At 37.4% G+C, this 19,637-nt stretch overlaps 1 protein-coding gene across 1 annotated transcript in view; it reads right to left on the reverse strand.

The window, feature by feature from the left end:
- The window catches only part of TAF4B (TAF4b RNA polymerase II, TATA box binding protein (TBP)-associated factor, 105kDa), a 152,775-nt gene that overhangs the window by 49,276 nt on the left and 83,862 nt on the right, over window positions 1-19,637 (reverse strand). Inside the window, exons 12-13 of the mRNA XM_006895046.1 lie at window positions 17,346-17,476; window positions 3,123-3,248 (exon numbers count right to left, since the gene is read on the reverse strand). Of these exons, the coding sequence (XP_006895108.1) occupies window positions 3,123-3,248; window positions 17,346-17,476 (257 nt within the window). The remainder of the gene's footprint in view (window positions 1-3,122; window positions 3,249-17,345; window positions 17,477-19,637) is intronic.

Consider the following 19,637-nt stretch of genomic DNA (forward strand, 5'->3'; position numbering starts at 1 on the left):
GTGTCAGAGACAGTGCGATTGGCATAGGACAGAGCGGAGTTTAGGGCTGTTGTACATAGGGTCACTATGAGTCGCAGTCGACTCGATGGCACATAACAACAACAACAACAACAATGTGAAACCTATACTTGGACCAAGAGGCAGTCGTCAGAACGAAGCAAAGAGACACTACATGGTTCAAAATCAAGAAAGAGGTCCATCAGGGATGTATTTTGTCTTCACACCTTTTCAATCTCTATGCAGAACAGATCATCCGAGATGCTGGGCTGTACGAAGAGGAATGTGGCATCAGGATTTGTGGAAGAGTCATCAACAACCTGCATTATGTGGATGACACAACCCTGCTTGCTGAAACTGAGGAGGACCTGAAGCACTTGCTGCAGAAGATCAAGGACTGCCGCCTTCAATATGGATTGAAGCTGAGCATCAAGAAAACAAAGTCAACTGGCAGCATCAGTATGGATGGTGAAGAGATTGAGATAGTTAACAGTTTTAGTTTACTTGGCTCCACAGTCAACACTCTTGGTAATAGCAACCAGGAAATCAGAAGAAGAATTGCATTGGGAAAGTCAGCTGTGAGGGACCTCTCAAGAGTACTGAAGAGCAACGATGTCAGGCTGGAGACTAAGGTGCAGCTGATCCAGGCTATAGTCTTCGCAATTACATGCTATGCATCGGAGAGTTGGACAGTGAATAGGGATGACAGAAAGAGAATTGATGCCTTTGAGCTGTGGTGCTGGAGAAGAGTGTTGAGTAGACCATGGATTGCTAGGAGAACAAACAGGTTTGTGCTGGAGAGGGTGAAGCCAGAATGCTCCTTGGATTCAAGGATTCTTAAGCTTCGTCTGACATACTTTGGGCGTGTTGCAAGGAGGGATGGTCCTTGGAGAGGGACATCATGTTTGGCAGAGTGGAGGGATCATGCAGGAGAGGAAGACCTTCGATGAGATGATCGATTCCGTGACTGGAGTGGTGGGAGTGAGTGCCTTTGAGATGGCTAGGTTGGCACTGGATCGAACGGCATTTAGGGCTCTTGTACACAGGGTCACTATGAGTTGCAAGCAACTCGATGGCACATAACAACAATAAGAACAACAACAAAGTCACTTGGATGGTACATACCAATAACTGGAAATGTCAACTAGGCAGTAAGTCCTATGAATGGAGAGTTCCAAACTGGGCTAGGTTAGCAATTTACTCTAAGAGGGAAAGCAGACAGAGAAGGCAACCAAAACCAGCAAGCAGAGAAACTGGTAAAGGAAGAAATGCTGAGAAAGACTGAAAGCAAGTATATTCAATCCAAAAATAACTAACTATTTAAAGGCTGCTGAAATAAAAAGCCAGCAAACTACTTCATAACAATGGCTGTGTGATTCCTTATAGTACCTGAGGGCACAAAATTAGTCTCTTCTACTTTCATCTCCTTTTTCTTTTCACTGCAAAAGAAGGGTTGGCATGGAGGGTACAGCTGCAGAACATGTAGACAGCAGCCTGCTAGGTGTAGGCGTCAAAGAGGCAGACCTCATATCCTTGTAAGAGAGCTAGGGCACATCAAGGTGTATGCCAACTGTCAAGAATGCAAGATGGTGGGGGCTGGAAAGCCTTGCCAAGGCATGGACCAACGGGGATGATGTTCAAGTACACTGGCAATGGACTAAAGATTGGGGGGAAAGAGTGTAAACAGTAGCAAACAGAAGATAAAGAAGTCAGCAATTCTGGAAGAGAAGTTGCATTGGTCAACAATAAATGGATTGATTTAAAAAATAAATCTATTTAGATGAAAAGCAAATACAATAGAGATAAAAGGAATCAAGTATATGACTATTAGAGAGAGCTGAATAAATGTGAAAAGGCAGAGAGTATAAAGAACCCTATAGCATTAGATGGGAGATCTCAATATGAACTCATGCTTTTACACTACTATGTACACTATGTTGGAAGCAGGAACGGCATCTACTTCTTAAACAATATGCCTCTGGAAACTGTGAACTCTGATAAGTGTCAACAGTTACAGAAAGGCAACAGGCTTTTTATTCATAGGGTCGCTATGAGAGGTGCTGGACTAGACACAACAACAACAACAACAACACAGAAAGATACAGAAATAGTTACATACGTCTTTTGTGTATATACTGATATGTGTATGGACATATATATATATATTGCCTAGATGTTTCTATTAATAGGATCTACAAGCAATGACATTCTAGTAGCAATAGGCATACTCTATACTTTTTTATTGGTCTCTAAGTATTATCTTGAACTAAAAAAAAAGTTTCCAGAAGAAATGTAGTCATCTAAGAAAGAGAACGAGAATTCTTTGTATAGTTTTAGTAAGATTATTTTGTTTTAAATTATTTCCAATAAATTAGAGCATTCAAAACAAATGCTATAAAAGGAGAGGCTGTCAAAAAATGAGAAATTAAAATGACGGTGATTAAAATGAAAAATAAAGTCTAAAAGACTCTGATGGCCTTTAAGACGTTTTGAGGAACCCCAAGCCTGTAAAGAAGTATGGTACAAATGACATGAAATTAGTTTTCACTCCATCACTAGATAGGGTGAAAATAGTCAAGAAAATGGCTCAAAAGGGAGAAGGATAATAATAAATGTATTTATAATTTTTACAAAACTCTAACCCATTTCTTCCCCATCTTATACTTGGTTTCATATAATCCTAATTGCTTATAATTTTACCCATAATTTTACTAATCACTTCCCAAAATTTAGTCTCTTATTATTATCAGGCATATATTATTATTATTATTATTATTCACATATCAAATTATATTCCAAAAAAATGAACCTGGAAATTTTACAAAGTACTTAACTTGGAAGGTCACATGCAGTTAATAAAAATTTGCGGATTATTTCAAGGTCATAAACATGATGGGGAACACAGAGAACAAGAGTGAGAAGACCAAATTATGTCTCATTAAATTAAATTAATGGCAGGTCACTTTACCATACTACCTTGTCTGTGGTTCTATCAGTAATTTCATTTTAAGGAAAGCTCCAGAGAAAGAAGAAATCTCAATAAAACCAAAAAGGTCAGCCAAGAACAAAACCAATTCTGCCCTCCCCAGAAGGCCCTTGTTACTTGTAGTCATGGAGGCCCTTACCTTGGCTGCTTTAAACAACATTTCTTTTTCTTCTAAATCCTTTCTCTGTTTCTCCAATTGATCCAGCTTTTCAAGAAACTTGAGCTGTGATCTGGTATCACTAGACAAGATGTAGTTTTCACTGGTCTGTGGGGAAAAACATACACAAATTCATATCTTGATCATGGGTAATACATTATAAATTAATATGTTAACTCATTGTTATTGAGATAATTCTCATTCATGGTGACTCTGTAGAACAGAGTAGACTTGGCCACAGACTTTCCAAGTTATAAATTGTTCCAGACTATTTACTACCTTATCTTCCTCCTCCAGACTGGCTTAGCCCCTTCAATTAAAGAGAATAACACTAAAATACATACCAACCTCAATTTTCAGAAGGTAATTTTGTTTAAAAAAATACATTTGAATCATCCTTGAAATTTTTGGATATGTGTAAGCACATAAGTTTCATAAAGATTTCCCCTTAAAAATCATGAGTGTTCCTGTTTTTTTTTTAAAGGTAATTAAGCCAAGCAGATCATAACAGCAGGAAGTAGAAAGCAAGAGAATGTACCATCAACCTGTAATCTAAGTCTTTTTATTTAGATTACTGTCCATCTGCAACAGACTCTAGTAGAAATAATTAAATCTTAGGGGGGTGGAAAAAACCCCAAAAAGCAAGAAATAATTAGATCACTGAGAGATCTAACAAGGATGAGCGTTATCACCCGGGTTTCCACTGTTGGAGCGTTCTAACTTTCACAAGAGAATACAACCACTGTCAAAATAAAACATAAGATAATACGGTAATTAATAAAATCCTGAAATGCTGTTTTGATGAATTCCTTAAACAGTGAATTTGAGAGAAACTGTTGTCAAAGCAACCAAGTACACAATCTATAAATGAAAGCCTAATGAATAAGTAGAACTACTTGTCTTAATTTATTCACATTCTTCCATTTATTCTAATAGTAGTGTACTCTAATAGAGGGTAAGAGTAGTTTGTTGTTGTTCTCATGTGCAATCAAATCGCCTGTGACTCAGTGACCCTGTGTACAGCTTGGAAGCCTGCCTTGTCCCGAGCCAGTCTCCCTGACTCTGACCCACCTACCCGCATTGCCATAGTTACTGTATTAAACCACCTCATCTGGAGTCTTCCTCTCTGTGCTGTCCTTCTACCCTGCCAAGCATGATGTCCTTCCCCAAGGACTGGTCCCTCCTGGCCATGTATGTGAGATGAGACTTCAAAATCCTAGCCTCCATGGAGAGACCTGGTTTTACCCTCTCCATGAACAGACCTATTTGTTTTTCTAATGGTCCATGGTATATTCAAGACTCTTCTTCTGTCATCCTTAATAAGAGTAGTTTTACAAAATCTAAATAATGTCTTTTTTTTCTTTCTTTCCCCACTTGATATGACAACTCAAATAAGAGTAGTTTTACAAAATCTAAATAATGTTGGTTTTTTTTCTTTCTTTCCCAACTTGATATGACAACTCATTTTCCCTTCTGTAGGTAGCTGCACCACTAACACAAAGGCTACGCCTCTCTGGTGGTTTGAATCCACCAGTAGTTTCACAAGAGAAAGACAGGCAATCGCTTCCTATGCCATTGACAACCTCTGAAAATCTGCTGGAGGGGCAGCTACGACTCAGTTCCAGATGTGGAAACAAATCCTACCTGGAAAGGCTGTAAAACCCCTGGGAGCAGATTGCCCCATCTTTCTCCTGTGGGGCAGCTAGAACATGTGAAGTGCCTGCCTGCCTTTGGATTGGCAGTACAACTTCTTATCCACTAGGCCACCAGAGCCCTGGTGATACAATGGTGATAGCATTTTGAAGAACCAAGACTGGTTGTTCTCAAACCTCCCAGCAGTCCTATGGAGAAAGCTAAGAGAGTCTGATTCTGTAAAGACTCATTGCTTTGATACCCTACAGCACATTTCTACTTTCTGTAAGTCTGAATCAATTCTATATCAACAGTTCTTTTAATAGCCAATTACAGTCAATGTCTTTGCATGTGTTATTTGGTCACCTGAATGTCTGCTTTGGTAAAGAGTCTGTCCAAGCCCTTTGCCCAATTTTTAGTTCTTTATGCATTGTTAAAGTGTAAAAGTTTTTAATACATTTTAGATATCAAATACTATTATAGACTGAATTGTGTCAATAAAAAATACGTGCAATAAATCTTAGCCCTTATTCCTGTGGTTATAATCTCATTTAGAAATGGATATTCTTTGACATATTAATGAGTAAGATGAATGTGTGTCTTAAGTCAGTCAGTCTTTCCTTTCTCCTAAATTGTATTTATTTTGACACTGTTGTGAATATACATAGCAAACCATAAATCAATAGCTCCCACATGCACCACTTAGCGACAATGATTATACTTTTAGGTTGTGCTACAATTCTCATTCTCCTTTTCTAAATTGCCCTCAAATTAACATAAATTCACTGCCCTCTAAGATTCCTATCTACCCTTTGTGTTGTTATTATCAATTTAACTACACATGGGATACTTTTTAAAAGAGTATCATTCAAGGCAGATATTTTTCCCTAATTAAACTACCCTAGTATCTCATGCAAGCAAAATACTGTTGAAAAATCATTCAAAACGACTAAAACAGTACCTTGAAAGGGAACTTCCAGAAGTTCAAGTTGGCTTTGGAAGAGGCTGTGGTACCAGGGTTATGATCATTGACATCAGATGGATCCTGGCTTAAAGCACAGAATAACAGAAGGATGTCTACTTGTGCTTTATTAACTATGAGAAGGCACTTGTGTGGATCCTAACAAATTATGGCTAACATTTGGAAGAATACCAGAATACTTAAACGTGCCAATATAAAATTCATACCTAGACCAAGGAGCTGTTGTCCAGACAGAGAAAGGGAATACTGCATGGTTTAAAATGAAGGTTTGTATCCTTTCTCCAAAACTATTCAATTGTACGCTGAGCAAGTAATTCACAAAGCCACAACTCTATAAAGAATGTAGCATCAGGATTGGAGGAAGATGAGATAACTTTGGTTGCTGAAAGGGAGAAGGATATGAAATGCTTGCTGCAGAAGATCAAGAACTATATAGCCTTTGATATGGATTATATTAAACATCAAGAAAACAAAAGTCCTCACCACAGGACCAACAGTCAACATTATGATAGATGAGGAAAGGATTGAAGTTGTCAATGATTTCATCTCCTGTGCATCGACAATCAACAACCTTGGATACCAGCTTTTAAGATATATTGAATTAGTTGCACACCCATGTTTATTGTTGTGTTGTTCACAATAGCAAAGGGATAGAAACAACCCAGGTGCCCATCAACAAATGAATGGAGAAGCTGTGGTATATTCACATAATGGAATTCTATGCAGCACTGAAAAATAAGGAACTCATGAAATATTATACAAAAATGGGTGACCCTGGAGGACATTATGCTTAGTCAAATATTTCAGTTACAAAAGGACAAATACCACTTAATAGCCACTGTTGTAAAACAGGACTGACATCGGGGTTGGGGGAAAACTAAGAAAAGAAGGAATAAAAAAGGTACACTGGAAACAGATGAGGGAAAGAACTGTTTAAAAGAAATATATGATTAGGTATATTTGTATGGTAATAGTCCTGAATAAGAGCTGCATAGCAAAGTGGACTGGGGTGAGGGTGGGGAATTGTACAATGAAAGAATTTTTTTTCTCTTCAAAGTAAAAAGCGAAGGGGGGTGGGTTAGGGAAGAAAACGTGTAAGAATGAATGAATGGAAATCCAAGTTCTCTAAAAACTTTCATTAAAATCTCATTTAAAAAGAAAATATGTATTGAATTGTGTAAGTAAGTTATCAAGAACCTCTCCAAAATGCTGAAGAGAAATGACGTCAGTTTGAAGAGTCAAGTATGCATGATTGAGGTCACAGTCTTCCTAAATAATCACCTACTCACATCAGAGAGCCGGACAATGAACAAGGATGACAGAATTGATGGCTTTGAGTACTGATGCTGAAGAAAAGTACTGAACGTCCCATGGATTATCAAAATAAATAGAGATGTCTTGGAGGGGGCTCCGCCAGAGTACTTTCTGTAGGCAGGGATAACAAAGGCAGCCAGAATACTTTTTGTAGGCAGGGATAACAAAGCTTCATCTTTCATATTTTGGACATGTCACTAGGTTAAGGCTATGCCTTGGAAAAGGACATTATGCTTGGAAAGACAGAAAATAAAAGGAAGATTCCCCACCCCCACCCCAACCCCCGCAATGAGATGGATTGAAATGGTGACTTTGGCAATGCACTCAAGTGTGTTTGAGATGATATGGATGGCACAGGATAGCACAAGGTTTCGGATGGCCATTCAGTGGGTCTCTGAGTTGTACTTGACTTGGAAGCACCTAGCAATACCAACAACAATGGCTGCAACAATAGGCTCACATGCACAGCAGCAACTGTGAGGATGGCCAAGTGATCAGGAGTGTTTCATTCTATTATACACACAATCTTTATGGGTTAGAGCCAATCCAATAACAACAAACTGTCCAATTTTAAGGTGTCTTCAGGAATCTTTGTGGTTTAAGTTTTAAAGATTCTAAAGGCAACAGTTTCAGGGATTCAAGTAGCATCATGGCTCCAGTATGTCCAGTATTCATGAGAATCTGAAGCTCACTACTCTTACATATTTTGCCCCCTTCTGATTACCATCTTTGATCAATGATGGTACCTTCTATCAGGTACCATCCAGGTCTGGCCTTAATGTCAAAAGAAGTCGTTCATGGAGGTAACTCCATCCGTTCCATATCCTCCTCCTCCTATTTCAATCTCTCCTTTCTGTTGATCAAGGTGAACAGAGGTAGACTTTTGTTCCTTGGATGGAGGGCCAACCACAATTTTTAAACTAATTTTAATTGTTGGTATTAAATGATATTAAAATGATATTTTGGGTCTTTGGAAATTAATGTTGCCTTAAAGGGGTGAGTTTTTAGCTTTTTCCCCCTTCTGCTCTGGCTCTGGAGCATTTGATTAGCTGGAAGCCTCTTTTTTGGCCAATGAGAGCCCAGAGTGCAGGCCTGGTTTCTTTGAAAATTCATTTGGGCCTTGGACCTGCAACTTTCGGGCGTGTTGGGTTTTGTTTTTTTTTTATCTTTGATATGAACATTCTCCTATGTGGTACAGCCCTCTTCTGTCCTTTCTCTGTATTGAAGTAACTTTTGATTCTATGATACCAAATGGCGTGCCATAATGGTTACATGTGGTTGACAATGTTTGGTAGCGCTCACTGAGGCTTGAAAGCAGGAGTGGCATCTACTTCCTAAACATGCCTGTGGAGGCTCTATGAACTTAGAAGAAGGCCAACAGTTCTTATAGGGTTGCCAAAGCCCTTGTCTCCATTTTGGAGTTGGATGAAGCAGCTGGAGTCTGTAAGATTGTGCTCTGTTTTGGTTGATGATCTGTGTAGACTGTTTGGTTATTTTTATCTAAGCCTCTTGTTTAGAGTCAACAAGACCTCCTGGGGGCCCTTATATTTAAAAATCGGGCCTGAGGGATTATATTTTAATTCCTTGTTACTACATTTTGGAGGAACGTTTTTTCTAAGTCATACATACAGCACTCTGGCCAATTTGGTGTGATGAAGTAATCTGGGTTTGCTGTGACACTGATTCTTGTGCAATCTGGGTTTCAAATGTCATAATGGAACAACTGTGCCAGAGGTGTACCAAACACAATAATGGCTACTCATCAAGGGCAGTGTTTGATGGAATTCCCAGACTGATTTAAGTTTGGAAGCAGGAATGGCACCCACTTCCTAAACCACAAGCCTCTGGAAACTCTATGAACTTGGAGAAATGATAATAGTTATAGTAAGGCTTCAGACCTTTTGTTTATGTGTGTGTGTGTGTGTGTGTGTGTATAAAATATCTCCCTTGTATTTACGGGTTGGTTGGTCCCAAGGACCTAGTGTTACTTTATTTTGGAGGAACAGACTTCTAAGTTGTATAGCACTCCTGTGTCAATTTGTTGCACTGAGGTAATCTGGGTTTGCTGTGATGCTGAACTTTGTGCCATTTGGGGTCAAATGCCACAATGGCTGTCCATGATGGACGGTTTTGGTGGAGCTCCCAGTTTAAGAAAGGTTTGGAAGCAGGAGTGGCATCCACTTCCTAAACCACATACCTCTGAAAATTCTATGAACTTGGAGAAATGACGATAATTATAGAAAGGCTTCAGGCCTTTTGTTCATGGGTCTTTATGAGTCGTGCTCGATGGAAATTAACAACAACAATAAAACAAAATGATACTACAAAGTTTAAGGAACAAGCTTGTAGTAGTGCTATTTTATTTCTAGTTTAATACAGAAAATAATTCACAAACCTTTTCCCCCCATTCCCTCCCACATAAACTCGTTCAAAGTTAAATAACACAAGATAGAATATGGAATAAAGTCTAGATCAACCATAGAGGTATAAATGAAATTTAAATACTGATTTTTTTTTCAGCTTTATTTCTCTTCTTCCTCTTTTCAAAAATTTTATATCGGTTTGCTCACAAAGTTTGTCACATTGTGTTTCACACTATTCTTCATTCATATTGTGTGTCATACAATCATTCCCATGCATTATGTTTTATAAAATCAGTCACCACTGGACCTTGCCCATCATGACCCAATCTTTTCAGGTCCCTGCCAGATTCTTCCCCCTCTCTCCACCCACCAAATCGTGCAACTCCTTTGGAAGTTTCTTTGCCATTATTGTGTTCATATGCTGTGGAGAAAGTTTGTCAACAGGATTTAATTTCAAAAGTACAACAACCACTAAGTGTAAAGGGGACAGAGGCTATAACTCAATTTCACTCTTATATGACAACTTTTCTAGACTTAATTCAGATAAAACTACCTCTGATATTTCCAGATTTATTTTTCTTATTTTAGATATTATTATGCCAATGAATGCCTTTACTAGTCATAAGTATCCATCTGATTTAAACAACAGTGGCCCTAACCTTATTCTTTTTCTTTGTGTCTACCCTGTTGGTCTACTGAAAGTCCTCAAGTACCAACAGATTCTGTAATATTACCATCCAGGAAGAATCAACTATAGCTGACCATCAGTTGGGATTTCAAGGCTGGAAAACACATGGGAGGCAACTGCCCATCTTTCTGCCTCCTGAGTCAATGGTAGATTCGAACGACTGGACGCACATTCTTTGGGTTAGCTGCACAACTCCTTATAGAACACTCAGCAGTGCTGCCTACCAAGCAAATCAGGGCTTTGGAGTGTTCGGGCCTCTAAAACATAGACACCTTAATAATATGAATAAAAAGACATTAACCCAGACCAAGGACACCAAAGGAATTTTAAGTAAAGGAAATAGTACAGGTATCCTTCTACTGGGGGAGCTCCACAAAATTTTTTCCTTGTTCATCTCCATCTACCTCCAACCTCCCTTCTAATACACACATACACACATATCCCAACCTTAATAAAGTTAATGACACTGTCGAGATTTGCACATATAGGAAGGCATCTACATTATAATCCTTCTTCAAACAAAAATCAAACATCAAACTAGAATTCACTGCTGTCAAACTGGAACTAACATTTGACTCTCCAGTGAGTTTTTGAGAGGCTGTTAACAGTACAAGAGAAGACTGTCCATCTTTCTCCTGCAAAGCAACAGGTGGATTCAAAACACCAGAGTCATCCTTTTGAGGTTAGCAACATAACTCTCTATCAACTATGCCACCAGTACTCGTAGGCCACCAGATTCCCTAGACAGAAATTGTATTTACTTATATTTCAACCTAGCTCAAAATTACTTATTATATAGATTTTGATTCTAATAATCTTTGAATCAAAAGATGTGAAACACATGACCTTAGGTTTCAGTTCATCCTTGACAGGATTTATTTATCTGTGCAGTATGGGGAATTCTACTTTATGAGTTTCCCCAAAGCAAAATTCTGTTATTAAAAGCAGAAAGTTCATCATCTCTTTACTCTGGACATCCATTTGCTCTTGGTAATTTCTCACCTGGGTAGATATACCTCTCTAATTAATCGCAGCCCATAAACTGAGATAAGAAAAGAAGTAGCACATGAAATGTGTGGTCTAGAACTTTTGATCTTGCTGCTAGGTGTTAGCTTACTGAAGATACATTACAGTCCTTTAATATATACCAGTAACCATAGAGAAGCTTCAGGATTTCATGGTTCATAGGGAGTTGTAGTGCTAACCCAAAGTCATGCCCCTCTGGTAGTTCAAATCCACCACAGCTCTGAGGAAGAGAGGTGAAAAATCTCCTTTCATGCAATTTATAGTTTTGAGAATCAGTTACAACACAATGTCAATGACAAAGACAAAATATATTGGTATATGAGGAGAAAAAAACAAAACCCAATCAAAAACCTGACAACAGTTCTTGACAGTAGATTTGTCATGACTTAAAAATAGGCTTTAACATAAGTCAAAGAGCTAACAGAAATCACAAAAAAAGGATATCAGAAAAATGACATATAAATCAAGATAATTATAAAAGGAATGATTATAAATTCTAGGATGGAAAACACAAAGAATGTAAATGAAAAAGTCACTAGAAAACTAGAACTGAAATTAAAAATTCCAAATTGAACAGATCTAAGAATCAAGCAAACTGAAGACATGACAAGTGAAATTTTCCAGTCTGAGAAGAAAAAAGAATAAATAGCACCTATGGGATATGTGAGACACGAACACACAGACCAGTGTACATCTTAAGGGACTGCATGAAGAGCAAAGAGAAAGGGCCGGAGAGAAGATCTGCAGAAATAATGACCATAAATTTCTGAAATTTTACTTAAACATAAAAAAACCTCAACAAACTCCAAACGGAATAAACCCAGAGATTCTCATGAAGAAGCGTTATAATCAAATTGTCAAGATTTAAAGGCAAAGAGAGAATGTTAACATCAATAAGAGAAAAGTGATTCATTATGTACCAAAGATCCTCAATAAAACTCACAGCCAATTTCTCATCAGAAACCACAGATTCCAGAGGAAGTGGGATAACATTTATAAAGTGCTGAAAGAGAAAAACTGTCATCCAAGAATTCTACTCCTGGCACAACTACTCTTCAACAATGAAGAAATGAAGACATTCCTGTATTTTCAAGAAAGTTAAAGTTGTTTTTTACTGGCAGACCTAGCTTGGAAGAAATGTTAAAGAGAATCCTTCAGGTTGAAGGGATACCAAACAGGACCTCAAAGCCCATATAAAGAAATATAAAGCTGATTCTACAGGCACATGATTAAAGACAAATGCATAACAATAGCAACTACTTACTCATTCATTACTGTTGAGGCAGTTCAAACTCATTCAACAGAAGCTCTCCACTGGAATTGTGAGGCTATAAATTTTAACAGATAGAAATAGCCTAGCTTTGTCCCTCAGTGGATTTGAACTACCAAATACACACATCCGTATCGTTAGCAGAGAAACACTCTACAGGCTATGTCAACAGAGCAGCTGGTACTTATAAATCTATGTTGATGGAGACACTAGTTAGAAGATGTAATTTGTGAGAAGAAGTTTAAAAAGAGGAGGCATAAGTGTGCAGGGAAACTTGATGCATGTTCCTTCACTCTCACTCACTCATTGCTAGGGAGTCAGAACTGTCTCAAAGCTGACTCTCCAGTAGACTTTCTGAGGCTGCAAACTGCACAGAGAAAACGGACCATCTTTCCATCGCAGATCCACTGGTGGACTCAAGTCATTCGCCTTTGGGTTGAGAGAGCACCTATATGTCGGACAAGCTAAACTGGCAGCATTTGAAACTAAAACCACACTATCATGAAGGATGATTCACAGTTACTCTTCACTCTATTGGGTTTCCAAGGCTGTCAATCTTTATGGGGGAGACCAACTGCCCATCTCTATCAAGAGGAGCAGCTGCTGGATTTCAATCACTGACCAATGGTTAGCTGCTCAAAACATAATGCTCTGCACTGCCAGAGCTCCTTAAATGACACCGTTGTTACTGTTAGGAGCCCTAGAGTCTACTACAACTCATAGCGACCCTATGAACAACAGATCTGAACCCTGTCCTATCTGGTGCCACTGTTGAAATCACGGGGAAGACTCATGGTCATATTTTGGTTCTTGTGAATGTGTTTTCATTTTCTTCAACTTCAATTTAAACTTGCACCTGAGTAATTGATGGTTGGCCACATAGATAGCACCTGGCCTGCTTCTGAATGCTGATATTGAGCCTCTCCAATGATTCTTTTCACAGATATACTCACTCTGACATCTATGTAGTCTATCAGCTGAGGTCTATGTGCATAATCACTGCTTCTTAAAAAAGGTACTTGCAGAATAAATTACTAAATGTATTAAATTCAATTATTTACTTTCCAGCCTCATTTCTGTAAACAACTCCATAATTTCCAACTACCAAGATGAAGCTGGAAAAAAGTATTGAACATACCATGAACTGCCAAGAGAATAAGCAGGTCTGCCCTGAAGAGGGTGAAACTAGGTTGCTCTTTGGTGGCAAGGATTTTGAAACTCCATCTTACAGACTTTGGGCATGGGGCCAGGAGAGATCAATCCTTGGAGAAGGATATCATGATTAGAAGGGTTGAGTGTTAGCACAAGACTGGAAGACCCTGGATGAGATGGATAGACATAGTGACGGTGGCAGGGGGAGCAGGAGTGTAAGTGATGGTGAGGTTGGCTCAGGAAAGGGGAAGGGTCAAAGCCACTGTTCACAGGGTCTCAGAACAGTCAGGTCTACTAGATGGCACATAACTTTGTTTCCAACTCTTGCATCAATTACTATTAACGCATCTTAACTGCGTATATGGTCAATTTCAGACTTCAAAAGTTGGGAGAATAAATGTAAATTAAGGATGCCAGTTATAAACACTTAAAAAAAAATTCTACCCTAAAAACTATACGCGGAAAAAGATAAAAGGAATTCAAATAATGTACAAAAAAATTCAACTAAATACAAAAGAGGACAGAAATAAAGAAAATAAAGAGCCTAAGAGGTATATAATAGCAAAATGGCAAGAGTTTTCCCCTATCATTAATTACATTAAATGTAAGTAAGTTCTCATATTAAAAGCAGAGAATGGCAGAATGGACAAGAAAATCATGATCAACAAACTACACATTACTTATAAAAGACTCACTTTAAAGGCCAAGGCACAAACAGCTTGAAAGTAAAAAGATGGGAAAAAAGAAATTCCATACAAATACCAAAAAATGGGTACCATTTTGTGAAAAATAATTCAGCAGTTCTTGAAAGTTACAACACAGAATTATCATAATGCCTAGAATTTCCACTCATAGATAGAAAGAGACCTGAATGCTGAAACTCAGAGTCACCTGTGTACCAACTCATCGCAGAATCATTTACAATCACCAAAAGATGGAAATAATCCAAATGTTCACGAACAGATGAATGTAAAATATATACACGCACACATACACATATCTGTGAAAATATGACTATACAGATATAGAGAGAAAAGAGGTTCTGATACATGCTAGGAAATAAATGAACCTTGAAAGCATGCAAATGAATTAAGTTAAAAAAATAAATAAAAGAATGTATGTTGGGTGATTCTACTTAAATGCTATATATAGAATATGAAACCACCACTGACAAAAGTTTGTTAGTATTAGTGTTTGGGAGATGGAAGGAATGAAATGTTATCATTTCAGTGAAATAAGTTTCTGTTTGGGTTGATGCCAAGTTAAAAAAATGATCCTGTGAACCCTGTTGGAGCTGGAACTCTAAGGGATTTGCCTTGTTCTTCTGGATCTTAGAACCCTGACAGGGTACCAACACTAATCTACACCAAACAACGTAGTATGACTAGTAAACAAACACTGACAAAATTTAAGCAAAGAGTTCTCAAATGCAAGTCAAATAGCTAAAATATGCTAGTTAGGCTGTCAAGTTAAATCTGACTCATAGTGACTCTACGATGATCTGAACCATCTTATCTTCTGCTATCCTAATCATCTCCGACACATCTAAGTCTACTGCTGCCGTCACACTGGGTCAACCCATCTCGTTGGTGATTTTCCTTTCTTTTGCCGACCCTCTTCCTCTCCAAACATCATATACCTCTCCAAGGAACAGCCTTTCCTTGCAACATGCTCAGAATATATGAGATAAAATTTCACCATCTTTGCCTCCAAAGAGCATTCTGGCAGCACTTTCCCCAAGACCTATCTATTTGCTTTATTTTGGTAGTTCATGGGATATGCAGTGCTCTTTTTCAACACCACCACTCAAAGACATCAATTCTTCTTCTGTCATCCTTATTCATTGTTCAGCTGTCAGACGCAAGTGATTAAAAAGACCATGGGGAAAAGCTAGAGAGAAGATTAATAAGGAAACTGAAGACTTGAACTGCAATATAAGGCTCCTCAGGAGGTCTTGTGGCTTAGTGTTGAGCTTTGCTACCAACCCACAGGCATGTGCATCAAATCTACCAGCCTCTCTGCAGAAGATGGGCTATCTCCTCCCACACTGGCTCTGAAAATCTACTGGAGGCTCAGTTATAAATTGGTTCCGTCTCAATAGTATATAACAACAAAATACATCGATAGACCTAACAGACATATGTTGAACATGCTACCCAAACAAAGCACACAGAATATTCCACAGGTACACACAAAACACAAAGCAAGTATCAAACTTCAGAGGGCTGAAATCATCCATACTTCTCTAACCACAATGCAATGAAGTTGAGTCTCAACATAAGGGAAAATATATAATTCACAAACACATAGAAATTAAACCAAATTTCTTTGAAAGACCTATGGATGAAAGGATAAATCCCACAGGATACAAAAAAATACTTACAAATGAATAAAGGCAAAAAAACAAAATACTAATTTTGATGCAATACAGAAAACTTATGGTTGGAGGGAAGTTTGTAGCTGTAAACATCTATGTTTAAAAATGAACAAAAATCTAAAAAAAAAAAAGAACAAAAATCAGTACTCTAAGTTCTATCTCTTCAGGAAGTAGAATAAAAACAAGCCAAAAGGTAACATAAGGAACGAAATAAAAACAAAGATTTTGAGTGAAAGTAAACAAAATAGAGAACAAAACAAAAAAGAAAAGAAAAAAATCAAGGAAGCAAATGGTAATAGTTCTCTGAAAAGATCAGCGAACATTCCCAAACCTCAGCTGGACTGGCATTGAAAAAAGAGAAAAGACACAAATAACTAAAGTTGGAAATGAAAGTAGCAATATTACTTTGAATTTTATGGATATAAAAGACCATAACAAATAAAATTTTAAGGCAATGTATTGGACAATGCAGTTGGAAGAAATGAACACATTTCTATAAGCAGCTTTTGTTTTGTCCAGAGCTTGTACTCCAGCAAATGCTCATGAAGATTTATGCAAGCGCGGTTCAAAACCAAAATGCAATTCAATTCTTCCAGAGTACTAAAGGAAGTGGTGATGGGGAGATGTGGTCCTCCAGGGAAATGAGCAGGCGTAGTAGCTTGAGATCCTTGGATTCCTTTTAACTTATGGCTAAGACACTAGGACACTGATTATCACTACAAATTTAACACCTCATAAGGTTAATCACTTAGCAAAATTTAGCCGTGAACATTTCTTACTCCGAGGGTGGGGTATTGGGGGAGTGGTCAACATTTCTTTATATTCACTCATTGCTCAATACAAGATCATTTGCTCTCCTCCAAAACTAACTCAAATGTATCAAGTGCTTTCAGTCTTGGGGATTGTAAATTATTTGGTTCACAGCACAGCAAATAAAGTAACTTATTCTTATATTTAGTTTTCTTTTGAATGGGTGGGATTTTTTTTAACATTAAGATAGTCAATAGCACTAACAAGTGGCACCAGTATTAATACTCATTATAATAATTTAATTTACTAATAGAAACAAGCTAATGGCAGAGCACAGACTAGTAAAAAGAATAAAAGTAGCCCCTTCTAATACTTCTTGCCAATCAAAAGCTTAAGGAAGAGAAGCCTGAGGCACAGCAGATGCAGACTTCAAGCTGCAATGATACAGATACTGTCTTAAACTCTATTTGAATTTTATTTGCCATGTTTTTGCCATTCTCAATATGGCAAATTAGACATAAGACTTTGAATTTCCACCAATAAGAAATATGCCTTAATTACTCACTTTAAAAACATAGTTCAGCTATGAATTCATGCCAAAACAGTAGTAGGAAAGACAGAAGTTTGCAGTTCTTTAATGATTTCTTTTACCTTGTAAGTTGTCATTCGATGCTGAGCAATTGCACTTAGTTTTTCTAGAAGGCCTCGTAAACGCTCCTGCGTTGCGTGGGAGATCAACTTCACAGCATCCGAATTAAGTTCTGTAATGTCATGCTTTTTACCTGTGGAAGCAGAGAAAATCCATTACGTGTTTTAGTAGTGGCTGATAATTGAAATAATTAGCACAGCAGGTATCCTGTTCCCCCTGGAAGTCATACCCATTATGAATAAAGGTTTGGAGATTATGATTTTCCTGGTAAAGTCACAACTTCAAAGATCTTAGACATTACATTAATAAAACCTAGCCTGAAGCCTCAGAAAATATAGACATTGTTTCACTTAGCCTCCAGAATCATTCTCCCTGCAAGGTCATTTATAGGACAAAGTTAATAAGAACACAAATCAAGTCTAGTGTTCAGGGAGGAAAATGGTAACTGCAGAAATTAGCACCATATTCTGTTAATTTTAGTAATTAAAAAAATAGAAAATTACATTTTGCCCTGTTTGACACTGTTAACAATTTATGACATTTATTTCAATGAATGCAGATTGGGAGTCCGTTAATGCCTTGTCTACAAGACCTATCTTCTTTCAAACACTTCGAATCATGCTTATTTTGAACTAACTCGTGTTTTGTTAAACTGATCTGGTAATCAATTTACAGGGTGAAAGAGATTCAAACTCTCATCATTTCACCTATCTAAATTCTCCTTCATGATAGTACCTTTCCTAAACATCCTTCCTAACAAGAAAGTTTAGAAACAATTGGGGCCACATATTCCAAAAAAGTTTATTTATAAATTCACCTCATCAACTTTAAAAAAGTATTCCTGGGGCATCATAAACCCATTTTTATTTAAAAAAAACCCTAAATTTATTTAAAAAGACAAGATCACTATACAATCTCAATTAAATGGGCTTTTAATATTGTTTGTGTACATCTTTAACAGATATAGTCATAAAAACATTACTGTTTGACTTTGCACTCTGATTTATTTGAAGCATAAAGGAGTATACCCATATACTCCTCCAAGAATGAGAAAAAACAAATTCTAGATTAAAAAAATTTTAAAATATTGGCACATCTCTTTCACTCTTTGACTTTTTTTTTTTTAATGTTCTTATTTTTTTGTGCATTGTACCATCAAATCAGATCTGACTGGTACAGGAGGAGATTGTCCCTCCTTCTCCAGCAGAGCATCTGGTGAATTCAAACCAGGCACATCTGGGATTGCAGTGCAGCTTCTTGCCACTAGGCCACCAGAGCTTCCTTCTTGCACTTTTTCAATATTATTACATAAATAAAGTTTGATTCAAAATGCAGTCTGTGGTAAACCAGATAGGAAAAAGGTAATACAGAATATCTATCAGTACCTGAGTCTTCAAAACACAGTTTACTATTTTGAAACAAAATAGAATAATTTCTAAAGGTTGATTCAGTATGACAAACTGTCCCTCCAACCTGAAGGAAGGGGAGTTAATCCCTAGTAAATTCCGGTGTAAGGACATAAGGTAAAGAAGAGACTAGCTTTCAGCTGCTTAGCTCTATTTCACAAATACTGATACCTAACACAAGCAGGCATGTGGAATACACATATCTAAACCAAGGAAAGAATAAGACGAAGACAATATAGATGATATTTTATTTGTATAGTCCATCAGCATATGTACATATATTTCTTCACAAAGAAACGTGAATAAATTATTAACGTCTATTACTAAAACAAAAAACCAGTTAAGTAACAAACATTGACTTTTTAAATGAAGTACTTCTTTCTGTAACACCCATGAAATCTTGATCTCTTGTGCCTTTTTTAAGCCTCAGAGTTCCAAGAAAACCAACATAGGCAGTCTCTTTTGATAACATTTTCTTTCCAATAAATAATCCTATTAGGATAGGAATCATGTATGCGCACTCAAGTTTATTGCTGTGTTATCCACAATACCAAAGAGACAGGTGCAACGGTAAAAAGTACCCATCAACAAATGGATAGAAAATCTATGATATAGTCACACAATGGAATATTATACAGCATTGAACAGTAAACTCATAAAACAACATGGGTAAACATTATGCTGAGTGAAATATCTCAGTGACAAAAGGACAAATACGGCAAAACACCACTGCTATAAAATAGGATTGCCATGGGAGGCTGGGAGAAGAATAGGAAAAGAGTGGATACACAATGAACACTACACTGGAACAGATGAGGGGAAGAATGGTCTGAAAGGAATATATTAGGCATTTTATGTGTGACAACAATCCGGCATAAGAAATACACT

The sequence above is a fragment of the Elephantulus edwardii genome, unplaced genomic scaffold, assembly GCF_000299155.1.
Source record: "Elephantulus edwardii isolate Elephantulus edwardi_28Jun2011 unplaced genomic scaffold, EleEdw1.0 scaffold00155, whole genome shotgun sequence".
In the NCBI taxonomy this organism is placed as follows: Eukaryota; Metazoa; Chordata; class Mammalia; order Macroscelidea; family Macroscelididae; genus Elephantulus; species Elephantulus edwardii.